The sequence below is a fragment of the Manis javanica genome, chromosome 2, assembly GCF_040802235.1.
Source record: "Manis javanica isolate MJ-LG chromosome 2, MJ_LKY, whole genome shotgun sequence".
Classification (NCBI taxonomy): domain Eukaryota; kingdom Metazoa; phylum Chordata; class Mammalia; order Pholidota; family Manidae; genus Manis; species Manis javanica.
In genome coordinates this window covers 74,323,270-74,338,068 of record NC_133157.1, presented here as the reverse complement: position 1 = coordinate 74,338,068, position 14,799 = coordinate 74,323,270, and the positions used below count along the sequence as shown (strand labels likewise).

The following is a 14,799-nucleotide window of genomic DNA, read 5'->3' as shown; positions in this document are numbered from 1 at the left end:
AAATTCAAAAGACACTGATCTGCTGAAAAAGTATCAGCATCTGCTTCAGAAGTTTGTTGTTTACAGAAGACCATGCTCAGAAGTGACAGCTTAGAATGGGCGGCTGCAGAAAGTGCATTTTTATATTATTCTATAAAGCATGGCTTTTCATTTAGATCAAGGACTTCCCTTACAAGTTAATTTAGCTCATTTTTTATTCCAAGTTTTCTTATGCTTGTACAAAAAAAAAATGAAGCAATAGCTATTAATCTGTTAACTCCTTTAGCTGAAAAGAATCTTTGCTAACAATTGATGGTTTGATTTTTATCCCCCCTTTAATTCATGGAATGATGAAGCTTTTGAAAGTTCATTCTGATAAAATGAAATACCTATCATTATTTTGAATACTATGGTAAATGCTTTTGCTTCTTTAAAAAATGTTGCAAATGAAAGTATTTTATAATAATGATATGAATATAGCTCTTGAATGGAGCACAGTGTCATGGTAAAACATTTATTAAGAAGCCTTGTAATTAGTTATGACTGACACATAAGTTACAATTGTGTCCAAACAAGCTGTAATAATCTACCCATCATGAGTTTCGTGTCCTAAAGTATTTGTGATAGAATAGTATAATGAACTGATACAAAAAGAGAGTTCCTATGAAAATATTTGAAGTGAAGTATTATATAATTGCATTTGAAAAATAATAGCATTAAGAATATCTTCCAGTTAGCAGAATTTGTTCTGGGCTTGCCAGGTATTTCAGCCCCAAAAGAAAGAGTACTTCTGAATTTCAAATATTAAGATCTATAGAGAAGGACCCGATTGAAAATGTTAATAATTTTAAATTTCTTAACCCAAAACAGTTAATGCAATTTTGAAGAATATTGCTGGCAATTGTATGAAATAGTTAAATATAGAATGTCCATATTAGAAAAAAAGTAGTTTTCTAAAAAATGCCAGGGACATGATATTATAGACAGATATGACTATGAATATGGCTAAAATACATGAATGTACCCAGAAAAATTCTGCTGTGCATGTTTTCTTTTTATTTTAATCTACATGAATATATGAGCATTTTGTTTTTTAAACAATTTATATTTGAAAACAATTAATATCAGTATAATAAAATAATTTATTGGTCAATAAATATTTCAAAGATTTATAACATTAACTATTTTAATAGCCCTGTTTCATACTCAAAAGTGTCATACATAGGCTATAAACTATATTATTATACTCTCACCAGGAAGTTACCAGTTTCTCAACACTAGTCTAAGATTATAGATTCTTATCTGTCTTCCTGGCATTTGGTGACAAATTACATAACTTAACTATTTAACCCCACCAGAATAATGCCTTGTGAGATGTTTCTCTTATTTCCCTTCCCTTTTTCCAGCTCAGATTCTACAGGTTTCGTTACTCTTTCCATAGGACCAGTAGGCACCACTGCTGTGTCTTTTTTTTTTTTCATTCTTATTATTGGGCTGCTTTCTTGCCAAGTTGGAGGGGTATTTAAACAACTGCTCGAAAAGCTCCTTTTCTTGTGTAAGATTCTGAGACTGTGAGCCTTTTCACTTTCAGTTCCCCTGAACATGATTTCTGAAGCTGCAGTGGTAGGGTTTCACAGTGGATGTCCCAGAAAAGTGAGTCCCTGTGAAGGACTCTTGAGTTCCCAGGAGCATCTAGGAATGCTTCATTAAGGAGCTTGTTTTTTTACTTCTTTCCAGCTTTGTTTGAAAGTGTACTAGGTTGAGCAGGGGATCTTCTTTATCTGCTTTCTTGCTGTCAAACAAAATAAAATACCAAACCAGAAGCAGCATATTCGTCTGGGTTAATAAGATTGTAGGAACACAGACTCTCACTGCAAAGGCTAAAATGATTACTTTTTTTCTGAAATGTAATATCAGGAAATGAAGCACATGCAAAATGTGATCTCAGAAATGAAGATGATGTGAATCCCTCAAGCAGTCATTTACCTATTACACCGGAGTCAGGGAAAATCATTTAGTCAGTTGTTTTGCTTGTATAAAATCAGCCCGTTGTGTGTTGGGAGCCTCAGTATCTAGTCTTTTTCAAGATGTGATCCATGAGAACATCAGTCCCATCAACTGACCTGAGGGAAGAACGCTGCCACGATCAAACAAGTTTGGGAAATTCATTAATTTCTCCAACCCTACCCTGTGCTCATGGTGTCCTGGGACCATTATCTTATGAGTGGTTCTGAGTTCTGCACCACTAGCTTTTTATAACTGTCATTCTGCACAGTTACCTGACTTTGACTTTGCAACTCATTTTTCAAATAAACTGCTATTAAAATTCCTAGTAACTAATCCTTCTCAAGTATTCTTTGAAAGCAGTTGTAGAGGTATACCTAATTATTTTGAATCTTAATAAATATGCATATTTTTAAAAGACTCTTCCTTTCTAATTTCCTCTTTAGTACTGTGACTTTGTATAAAGTCTTTGAAAAAACTGTTTTTTTGAAGTATTCATAATAAATGTGTATACACACACAGCCCAGTACTGTGATATTACCATCATAATCATGAAGGTAATAAGTAGCATTTTCAAAGATTGCACAATTGCATTCCAAGATTTTACAGATCTGAAGGCAAGATTCTTCATAAAGGAGTCATATAGTTACATCAGTCAACACACTCTTTGGAACTGCTTGGTGTATAGTATGTTGTGCTGCATCAAGCATCTGACTTACAGTGTCATTGACACTGATAATTATGACATGGCAGGCAAACATGAAAAAGGGAAAAGATAAGCAAAGAACCACATAGAAAAATATTTACTAGGAATTGACAGTGGCGGAGTCAAGAAAGAGATTGAGTTCTCTGAAGGAAAAAAGAGTATTTTAAACAATGAAGGAGTATTTCTTCCAGTGAGGAGGGAATCAATTGTTTGTTAGAATAAGGAGATAGAACCTATAGGGAAGTAAAACCGAAGAGAGAAATATATTTCCAGCAAATGTGTTTTGGGAAAGGCAATATGCCTTATAATCATTGGCAACTTTGGCAAATACCATAATTGAGATTAAAAATAAAAATCTAATGATAGAAGAGCAAATGTAATAAAGAGATAATGAATCAATTTATAAAATTGTAATGAGAGTGGAATAAGATTTCTTATCTAGTATTTTGTTATCTGGAACATTTTATTTTAACATAAATTGTCTGCTTTATCAGTGCCTAATGCATTTGCCTGACACATGGTAGGTAAATATTTGTTGAAATAATATTTATGAATGGTAATTTTGAGATACCACAAGATTTCATAGTAATTATAATACTTGTTTTGGGCATTTTACTACAATTCTTTTAATTTCACTAACAGCCCTACAATGAATTATTTTCCCCATGTTATAGATAAGGAAGCCGAGGTCCAGGACAGTGGAGTGACCTGCTTGAAGACACAGGGTTGGTGTGGGAGAGTTCTGATTGGAGGCCTGCTCTGGTCTCAGGCTAGTGTTCAAACTCTTCCTCCTTCCTCCTCTGGTGCTCTGGATTACTCAGTGGGAGATTCAATAGTCTCCATAAGAGATGGGGTCGAAGAGGGACATGGGTGCTTAGCAAAGGAGAATCAGTAGATCCCTAGCTCTAAAGGATTCCACACACAGGATTTATATTCTTCATTGGGGACTTCAAAGGGCTATGTCAATTAGTAATTTGTAATTCTGCTGAGCCTCAAGTTGAACTGTTAAGTATGGAGAGGCTGTTCTGTGGGAATGAGTCACTCACTACGTGAACCCGTGACAGCAGTTCAGTGTGTCTTTGTTCTTTTTTGTCATTGATGCAGTAATGCTTAGAAAAAGATGCATCATCAACTGTCACTCTTTGTATAATGTACCTTAATGAAGGTCAGCTGTTCAAGTTGTGATCAAGTCAGAGAAGGCGAAGTGGTTGAAGAAATGATAGTTCTTATCCATGTTTTCTGTAGGAAATTTTATGCTAAGGGCTGTTTGCAAATTTGAAGACTCAGAGATCCGATATCCATTATGAGCTTCAGTGTTATTTCACATTTGAACAAGTTACAGCTTGAGTGCTTTGCCCAAGGTCACAAAAGCTAGCAGGTGTGTACATCATGGTTTATGTTTTCTATGTTATTTTCCCTTCTTTTGCTTTTTAAATAACTAGTACATTTAGGTGTTAGGCTGTGCCTTTGTTTTCCATGCATTCTGCCCTTTAACCTTCTAAGATAAGTGCTATTACTGCCTCCATTTAACAGATTAGAAAATCAAGGTTTAGACATGTTACATAGCTTGTGGAAGGTCCTGCTCAGTTTGTGTAAAACAGACATGGAATTACAACAGAGAAATCTGATCCCAGAGTCTATGATTTTACTGTGTACTCCTTTGAGTGTAAGAAAACAAAACAAAAAAGCCTGGAATTTCCGCCCCGTACAATTTAGGACACTGCAAATTTTCTTTTTTTTTTCTTTTGAGTCAAATGTGAAAATGGAAATAAGCACCGAGGGGGTAAAAAAAGAGACACAATATGAACCTCAGTTCAAAATTAAAACAGACTCCAATAGTGGTTTAGCCTTTTTTAAGTTCGGAGGGGCTCTGTGTTTTAGGCATCCCTTCAAACAGAACATGCCTATTGAGCTGAAGAGCTCATGTGTCAATGCCTATGTGTCTAAGAGCTTCAACAAATGTGGAAGTTGCCACTTAGTTTCCTGCTTCTGGAGTGTAGGAACAGAATAGGTGTGACATTCCAGCTTAAAGCCACCCTGAAGTTGTTAGTGAGTTTTTAAAAACCCTTCCAAAGTGATTATAAGATCTTTTTTATTTCATCTGAAGGCTTGGCTGTCTGTGGGAAGGTATGACCCACTGTTTGGGGAATTCTGTGCTTCCTTCCTACTGCCAGAGCAACCCTGGAAATATCAACACATCTAAGATTTACCTGAATTTTATGACCACTGAATGAGGAAAACAAGACAAGACCACATTGACACATCTGTGGTTTCCATTTGGTCTTTCCCTAGAATCCTGCCAGAGTTTCTGAGAGTAGCTTACTTAGTTCTCACAATGTCCCCTCTAAGGCTTGCCACCTTGCTAAGACTTCTGAAAGCTAGCATTCATCATTAAATATTTCTATCTAGTGTGCTCAACTGCAACATAAAATGAAAGAGAAAATTGCCATGTGACATTTTGTTTATATGACTAATTCATACCTGTTTGCTTTTCTATTCACAATGTTCAACATAAAAAGGGTAGTTATTGTAATTGTTATTTATATCACTAAAAATGACTTCCTTCTTTTTTATCCTAGTCTGTTTCATTAAAAATTGTTTAATTTTGCATAGTTACGTGTGATATTTTACTACTACTCAAGTTGACATTCGGACAAATAGAAAGGAATCTAATTTGTCTTCCTACTCTAGCATACTGAAAAATATTCTTTCTGCGTACGGAATATGTTTTACAAAAAAACCTGAGAGGATGACACTACCGCTGGGGAGAGTGATAGAGGGAATTTTAAAATTCTGTGTGTATTTTGTAAAATGCTGTCATACTTTTAAAAACTTACAGAACTTTGGAGAAAGCTCTTACATAAATGAAAATTATGGTTGATTATATTTGAATGTCATTTTCTGCAACAACCAGGATGAAATTAAATGGTGAAGCTTAGGAGGCAATAAAAGTAACTTAGAAATTCTGACCTGGGCAAAGGTAGAGTGATGAACTGTGTGTTTTCTGAGGGTGATATCCTTTCATAGATGATGGAGGTTGACATCTGAGTATAGTTCATACTGAGACTAGTATTATAGCTTTCACTGGAGGGTAATTTGTGTTGAGTGAACATGAAACTTCCTCACTAGACTGGTTTTTTCACAGTCGTAAGACAGTGCTATGTTGATTTTGTCCACCGAGCCTTTGTTCATCTATTCTTCCTCCTTGGGAGCATATGCATCTCCATCTCCACCTGCCAACTAAATCCTCTCTCCTCTCTACACCTTGTTTGACCTCCTCTGGCTGTACTGAGTTCTAATTGCTCAGTCCCCATGTGGCATTGCTCATGTACAGACTTAACTACCTTCTGCCCTGTTTTGTCAGGCACTGTTGAAAATAGTGGGGTCTTGTTTCAATAAATGATGTTCCGTGCTCCTAGAGGGACAGTGTCATAACTCCTGGTGGTCTGCGCATTCATTGTAGATACTTATGATATATTTACAGTCATACAATTTATAGCTAGATGAGACCTTAGAGAAATGATTTGGTCCAATCACATCATCTTATGGGTAAGGAAAATAAAGTTCTAAAGAGGTAACGTAGCTTCTCCTAAGGTTAATGGCCATTTAGTATTATGGGTAAAGTCAAGATGAAGTTAGGTGTCCTAATTGCCAGATTAGTGAAATTTCTACTCTTCCTTCCTTCCATCCTTCATTCAGCAAATATTTATTGAGCATCTCCCCAGGTGGCAGGCACTCTGGAAATGCAGTGTTGAGCCTGTCTTGGAATTTGTACTGTGATTGGAGAAGAAGATACTAACAAATATCACTGAAACAGTTATGCAACACCTACTGAGATAAGTGCCTCTGAGGATTATGTAGTTCTGTGAGAATAGGTAATGGATGGCTGATTCCCTTGAGAAACTGATTTTGACTTGTAGGACTTGACCTAGTATTTATATGTGCTTTTTAAATTCAGTTAAATTAGACACACATTTGTTGTACACTTACTCTGTGTTGGGCTCCAAGAGAATATTAGAGTCCATAAGCTACAGCCCCTTCCCTCAATGTATATAGTGTAGAAGCGGGGTAAATCAAGATGTAATTTATCATAAAACCAAATGCAGAGGTTCCACAGTTCAAAGGGTGCCAAGATGACATTTTTTTGGGAGGGGAGGAAAATCAGGAATACCATCCTGTAACAGAGGCATATGATTACAGCCCCTGAACAAAAGCTAATCAAGGTCCAGAAAGGAAGAGGGAGAGCATTCCAGGTGTAAGAAAAAATAAGCAGAGATAGACCAAGATAGGAGATGACAGTTTTCCAGCAATGCAAAGCAGTGTCGTTTTACAAAAGTAGGCTCTCCGTGGAAAGTTAAAATGGAACACTGTTGAGAATGTCATCTTTTGACTGCCCTTACAGTCAACTGAAATTAAGGATGGAAAGGCAGACATTCCCTCTTGTTCCTACTCTTGGAGCCCATAATCCTGTGCTTCGTTTGGTTGCCATCTGTAGGGGCTGTTCCTCACACTCTTCCACCCCTGACCCCCCACAGGAACTGTGCCAAATTCTGTAATTGCTGCATTACCTACCATCTCATTGGGGTCCAATAAACATTTCATTCTAGTAGTGAAAAGTGCCCGGGATGTAGAAACTGTTTTTTCTGGCAGCAGCTCACTTCACTAGAGACCAAACTCCTTCCAAACAGCATGGCTGGTCCAATGTAGTGAGTATAAAATTCATTGCAGAAATACCTACCTATACTACTCTATGTCACCACATGGCTTTTACCCAACTCAGAGAGAGGTTGCCACCTTTTTTCCCTATGAATACTATAATAGTGTCTCTAAACATTATTTTAGAAAAGTGCTGAAAATTACTCATTAGCATGTGTCAGCTGTTACTGGACAGGCTTATTATTAGGGAGAAGTTTATAAATGGAGAAGAATCTTTAGAAGAAATGGTTGCAAGTGGATGGCCCCCCAATCCAGCTTAGGCACAGTTGTGCTTTATTTATCTTTTATAAGGTTGCCAAGATTTTAAATGAAGGATATTTCATAGAAAAACCTAGGTTGTTGGCTCCCCTTGGAAAAACTAGAAGATCTGGCAACATGGTCCTGCATTCCCAATGGCAACAACTGGTTGGAGCTTAAGAGCAGCTGCCCTATTGATTGAAGAAATGTATTGGTCAGTGTGCTGTAGTGCCGCTCACTGCCTGCTGCCTCTATGCAGTCAGTTTTGCTCACTTCGGTAGGCTCCTGATCCTTACGGACATCTGGTAACAGCTCCTGCCTTAGAGTGACTGTTGCTTGGGCAGGGCCTTTTCTTTTCAGTTTTCCACGGCAATTTTGTGGCCAGCCAGGCAATCGCTGATGGTCACAGTAGCTAACATCTGTGTGATGCTTCCATTCTGCAGTGGTTCTCAAGTATTTGCATACATCTTAATCATCCAGAGAGCGACTTAAAACAGAGATTGCTGAGCCCCCTTTCCAGAGTTTCTGTTTCAAAAGGTATGAGGTAGGTCAGAGGATGTGCATTTCTATCAAATTCCTAGCTGATCCTGTCTTTCAAGAATCACTGATCTGCATACAGCATTGTAACACAGTGCAAAGCCAACACAAGAGGTTGGCGGGGTAGTATGTTCCGCACCAGAAATAATGTTTGGAAGGATTAAACAATTGACTTAGGGTCAAAAGAAGAAGCAGAGACAGATTCAAAGCCCTGTCTTAGAAACCAACCACACTGGATACCCCTGCTCCTGCCTCCCTGCTGCCCTCCAAGAACCACAGAATCCTTTAGAGAACTTGTAATATAGATGTAGCCCTGAGGACTCTAACATAGGATTACACCAAGAGTGCCGTCATTGTCATATCTCAGGACACAGAGTTAGAACTTGTTCATGAGCAAGGGCAGAAAGGCAGAGGTTGAAATTTGACATTGGACATGCCTGCTGAAGTAGGAGCCATCCAGGCCCACACACCCAGTGTTTGGGGCTTTGAGGAGGTCCAGTCCAGCAGGCAGTCGGGCCCCTTACAGTCTTTGGTATCAGCAAGGAGCAACAGGTGCTGGAGAACCAAGAGGAGCACAGCACTGAGGATTCACTGGGGAGCCAGTGATACTGTTCTCAAAGGGTGAGTCTCATGGGGAACTATGACTGAGGTAGGCTCGCCTGGAGTGGCTCTCGGGAGCAGGACTCCAGGCTGGTAAGATTGCTAGTGGGATAACCAGACAGATTGTCTGGATAAGGATGAGGCACAGAAAGGGACTACAGAGACCTAACTTTCTAGAGTGGGGTCTGGGGCAGAGCTAGGGCTTCTTAGTCACAAGATCTGACTGTAAATGTTAGAGCAGAAGTAGCAAGAAAGGTGGTTTGTTCATTGATAGCGTGGTGGACTTCTTAAACCTTATTTAAGTCAAGATTAATAACATGGGCCCTTCCAACTTGGAAGAGAAAGAAGATAAAGATGGGGAACCAGACAGGGCCTAACATGGATTAAATTTATTAAAATTCTATCTGCTTAAAACTCTTAAGAAATGAATAATTAGGCCATCATGTGATCATGATAACCATTCACTAAACTAATTCAAATGTTTGTATTTCTGTGCAAAATCACTTTTAATAAATTATCAGCCACCTGCCTCCAATTTCCAAGGTAATTAGTTATGATATTTCATATTTGTGTGTATGTATGGTCTGTATATATATATTCCACCCATGAAAACTATTCTGGTTAATCTGAGGGTTGACCATACATTTTTTTTTATCAATCTTGTTGAAAAATGTTTGAAAATCTCCTTACCTGCTAAATACTGTATAATGAAAACAGCAAGTCCTTTTTCTTTGTAAAAAATCAAATAGTGTCTTCAATTTGATAATGTATAGAACGCAGATATAAAACAAATATTTTGGAAGTTAGAGTGGGAATGGAGGGGAAATGGCTGCTGTTTTTAAAGTTAAATTAATATTAACTGTTCTTCTAGTGATTTTACACTTTCTTCCAAAAGTGAATAGACACTAAACCTGATTAGTTAAGGAGTCTGATTGAGTTTCTGCTAAGTCACAGTGAGGGGCTGGGTATATTATGTGTTTAATTATAATAAACTACAAACATAGAAGGGATGATTGTTTCTTGTCTTTTTTCTCTTTAATAATACTAATTGATTTAGGATTATGCTGCAAGTGTGTTTGTAGTGTGACACCCTCCTTGTTGTAATGGAACTGAATACTCTGCTTTCCTCTAATCAGCTTTTAAGTAGCCTCACATTTACTCTAGAGATAAAAGATTTGGGACTGGATTATCTCTGAGAGAAAAAAAAAAGCGTTACTTTATTGTAAACCAGTTTGAAAGCCAGTGTATGAAGGAAGACCTCAGCTGTGTACAATGTAATGTGCAAACCAAAGGCAATTTTCAGTAATGGAAAGGAGATAAAACTATTTTTGTTTTGGTTTATTTTTTCAACAGGCTCATGCACAATTAGTTCGAGAAGTTGATGTGGAGAAGGTGTCTGCTTTTGAGAATCCATATGTAGATGCAATAAAGAGTTTATGGAATGATCCTGGAATCCAGGAATGCTATGATAGACGACGAGAATATCAATTATCTGACTCTACCAAATAGTGAGTATTCATCCAGGAGGCCCTTGGGCTCTCTCTCTTTGCTTTCATGTACAGGGGCTCTGCAGTGAAATGTCTGTGTTCTGTGCTTTGTCTGTAGTATCTGCTTCAAACTTCAAAGTTAGGAAGTATAGATATTAAACTTGTGCCACCCTCATAAATGTAGACTTTAATAAGGGACTGGCATCAGGAGTCGGGGAGAGTATTTCTTTTACTGTTTTCTGTTTTAAAAACTGAAGTCTCTAGGAGTCCGTTTCACCAGCTTGTCCCTTCCTCCAAATTGCAAACCAGCAATTCTCAAACACATACTCCATTGTGATTTGAAGTCCTATAATACTAACTTTTTTAATACAAATTTCTGACTTTATTCATATGCTAGAAAATACCTACACACATGAAGAACTGCAGATAGGCTTGATTATGGCTCCTAAAGCATTGAAGTCCGTACTTTCCAGTTTCTAGACACAGGACCTTGACTGTGTTACTATGTTGATGGATAGGTTTGCCTTTGCATGAAAATGGCGTGTGAGCCTTAATTTTGCATGCATTCCAAAATTATTTTGTGAGCTGTCGATCAAAATCATGTGTCCTGGCAGGGATTTGTAGCCTAGAGAGATTTGTTAGTTCTCTAGACTAAACCTCGCCTGACAGAAAGAAAGTAAAGATTTGGCAATCATTGGATTAATGTAATCAATGTAGTCAGCAATCTAGATAATGAGGCGCCTGGAAAATGGATTTTTTTTGTACTATTTAGCCAGATTTCTGTCTACATTAATTATGTTAACCCAGCCTTTGCCTCTTGTGTTGGTTCTCGGCAGACAGAAGAATGGGTGGAAAATAATCAGCAGCCTCAGGACAGTTCATATGATGAATGACACACTGGATGAGAGCAGGAACGGGGAGAATAAGGAGCCCGTAGACTGATTGGCATCACTCAGTAGTGCCTAGAAGATCCAAGAGCTAATCAGCTCTGTTTTTTTCAATAACTTTGATCATGCTTTTACCCTAGTTTCAGGCCTTTCTGTAAGATAAGTTATGATTAAGGTCAGCCACAGAAATGTTTCCTGGTCAAAATCGTTCTTGTCCTCTTAAGGGAAATCTGAATGACATAAAAAGTGACAGAATGTTCATAGGCACAGTGTCTATCATATTCCAGCTAATATGAACCCCCTCGGGTGCCTCTGCAAAGTGCGCTCCGCTCACCCCTCATTTCCTTTTTCCTTCCTCCACGCCTTCAGTCACTCACCCTACGCCGTCTTCTCTTGTGCTGTCTGCCCGCCTCCCTTCGCCCTGCTTCCCTTCCTACCCCCCTCCCTGCTCTCCTTCCTCCTGAGCTCCTACTATGTAAGTTTCTGTGAGCCCAGAGATGACAAAGATGCTTTCAGCTCCTCTCTGTTCCAAGTTCTGCCCCCTCAACCTTTGACCAGCTGTCTTTCTTTTACTTCCTGCCCCCTCTGTCCTTCTGTCTGCTTTGCCATTTCAGATTTCATCAATCTCCCCGTGTTGGCTGCTGTGTTTTATCCCCTGTTCCCTGTTCCTGTTCATTATGTCTTCCCCTGCCTGCTGGTTGCCCCTCACCCTCGGCCTTGATTCTCCGGTTCTCCTTCATTTCCTCTCCACTTGTCCTCTTGCCTCTGTGATACCTCTCCCAGCCTTTGCTGGTGATGAAATCCCTTGTTACAAAGTTATATTTCACAGTCGCCCCACTGTTGAAAGGGAGGGTTTCCTTCTCCACTGGTGCACTTTGATTATCCTGAAACATGTTTCCTGCTAACAGGTATATGTTCCAGTATTTTTGTTACACTGATTGTTTCATAGGCTAAATAGACAGTGACCATATAATTTACCATTCAAACCAGGACATTTTGAAAAGGAAGGGGTTGCTGTTAGTCATAGTGCTGAAATAGCAGGCATAAACTGGGGGTCCCCCAGTCAAACCGGGAACATTGGATCACCTTAGCTAAATGAAACCTAGAGATGTATTGGGTTTTTGTTTTTTGTTTTCTTCCCCTTTATTTTCTCCAGAAGATTCTGTTTACTTCAAGGGGAGTAGATCAATTTATTCCTGCCCAGGACGTAAGGATTTGTATGCAGAAACCCGAGTCAGCTGGCTGCATGATCCTGATCCTTTCCCAGGACGTTGTAGCCCTCCTTATAGATGAATGCCCGAGCAGCCTGCCTGGTCTGTTGCCAATCCCACAGTGCAGCAGGGATTAGTCCCTCGTTTCCTTTACCTTACGGAAAACCTTTCCAGCACAGAGGAAGGGCCTGGGGCTTTTTGGACGAACCCACTTGCTGCTGTGTCCCATGTGTCCCTCCAGTGTAATCCTGCAGGTGCTCTGTGAACTGCAGGGAGGGCACTGGATGGAGGCCCCTTTTCTTGAGTTTCACTGATTCCCAAAACCAAATTCATTTTCACAGCATAACTCAAAATAATACCTTTCTCTATATTCGAGATACTTGTTTGCCCTTTTCTTCTTGGGATTTCTTCTTGTGTGTGTTCTGCTGCTGTAGCATTAGAATTTTATCTTCCTTTGTTCTTGTGGGGTTCCTATATTATTCTATCTTTATAATTAAAATCAAAAATCAAAAAATATAATTAAAATAAAAAATAAAATATAAAAAAAAATCAATATTCTGGACCTAATTTCTTATACCTTACAGAAGTATCATAACCTTACAGAAATCTTTATAAACTTAAGACCAACTTCTCTGAGCACTGACTATCTCTTGCTGTGGTTCTTCAGTTTAGACTTAGGGAACTAGGTAAGTCTCATCTCTGGTACTGTGAGAAGTGGGGCTGCCATTCACAGCTACTTAAAGTTTGTGACATAACAGCTATTTTCTCCTCCTGGAGAAACCTGCTGTTTTTGAGTCAGTTCAGGCTTACTTGCCAGGAATACTGAGAGCAGTGGCCAAGCATGCCTCTCTTCTTTTCTATCTGCTGCTGCTGAGCTCCTATTCATCCTTCAAGACCCAGTTCAGGAGTCACACTTGTGAAAGTCGTGTCCAACACCAAAGATAGTGAGTCACTTTGTCATATCTTAACACTTTGTACATCTCTCTTTTGTATCTGTTATTATGTTTACTAAAGTGCCTCTCTCTTCTGCCCTCAGTGCCTAACAATGACTGCTCATGTTTGATTTTGAGGAATGATTGTTAGATGAAATAATAGCTGGGTAATTTCCATTATTTCAGTGATCACTGAAATAATGAGTAGGCACTCTCCCTCTTTGGCCATATGTGAACTATGACGTTTCAGAGCTGAAAGCATTCAAGTCATTCTTCCTGTTATTTTTGAAGGTCTGGGATCAGGAAAACTCTACTATCAACAACAGTAATAGCTATTATTTGCTGAACACTTACTGTATGTTAGATTCTGTGCTTATTTACATGCATTATTTAATCTTCAAAGCTACCCAGTGTGGTAGATATTTCTTGTTATCCCCACCAAACAGGAGGAAAACAGGTCTCAGAGAGGTTGAGTAATTTGTTCAAGATCACACAGTTAGTTGGTGATAGGAGTTGGCATTGAAATGAGATTTGTGCCTTTCAGAACCCAAGTTTTTAAACACTGTGAAATACAACCTAAAAGGATAGATGAATGGATGGGTGGATGGGTGGATGAATGGATGAATGGATGGATGGATGGATGGATGGATGGATGGATGGATGGATGGATGGATGGATGGATGGATGGATAGATGGGGAAGAGAGCCAGAGAGACGATTGATAATTGTTAGATATGTAGATGATACTTACAGATAATTATCTATGATTAGATAAATTACTTTCCATAAGATCCAAATTATTTATTCATCTTTATCATGTTGCCTTTAGGTAGTTCCATGTGCATAATGTCAAGAGGGAAAACTATATAGAATTTACTGGAAAACAAACCTAGCCAGGGTTTTGATTATCATCCAGAAAATCTAGCCATGTTTAACAATGCACCACTTATTCAAACAACATGAAGGATGTTCTAAGCCACAAATAACTTCAAAGTGTTATTCTTTATTTTAGCCTATTATAGTTTTAAGCCTTTTCCCCCATACTCCATCAAATAACTTTAACTGGAATCAAAGTAGAGTCACTAAGAAGGACACAATGAAATGATTTGAGTTTCTCGTTTTCTACTTTGATTAGCCAACTTGCTGATCATAATAAGCAATCAGATGGCTTAAAGGACCAGCAGCACTGGTAGCAACAAAGGGATGGGAAATTCTAGATGAGATGACAGATAAACATCTGGGATGGGTTTGCAAATTTGCTTGAATGTGGTATAGTCTCTCAATTCTATTTAATGAAACAAAAAACATTCCAAGATGCTGCATAGTTTTGTAGATTCCTTTATTAATTTTTTTTGTTGATAAAAAAAAGCCTGAGGGCTCTGAATATCTTTAGATGAAGAGCACAATAAACAGATGGCTGTAGGTTTACTTTATTTTTTTCTGGGGTTCACCACCTGCTATAATATACTGAGACATCAGGTCAAGTGAGTTCACTGCCTACAGT

The 14,799-nt window shown here is 38.5% G+C and overlaps 1 protein-coding gene and 1 long non-coding RNA gene across 3 annotated transcripts in view; one reads left to right on the top strand and one right to left on the bottom strand.

The window, feature by feature from the left end:
- Positions 1 to 14,799, top strand: part of LOC108397041 (guanine nucleotide-binding protein G(q) subunit alpha) — a 275,802-nt gene that overhangs the window by 178,429 nt on the left and 82,574 nt on the right. For both annotated transcript variants that reach the window (XM_073228685.1, XM_073228686.1), the window contains exon 3: positions 10,133 to 10,287. In XM_073228685.1, the coding sequence (XP_073084786.1) occupies positions 10,133 to 10,287 (155 nt within the window). The remainder of the gene's footprint in view (positions 1 to 10,132; positions 10,288 to 14,799) is intronic.
- The window catches only part of LOC140847708 (uncharacterized), a 60,805-nt gene that overhangs the window by 40,476 nt on the left and 5,530 nt on the right, over positions 1 to 14,799 (bottom strand). The window lies entirely within an intron of this gene.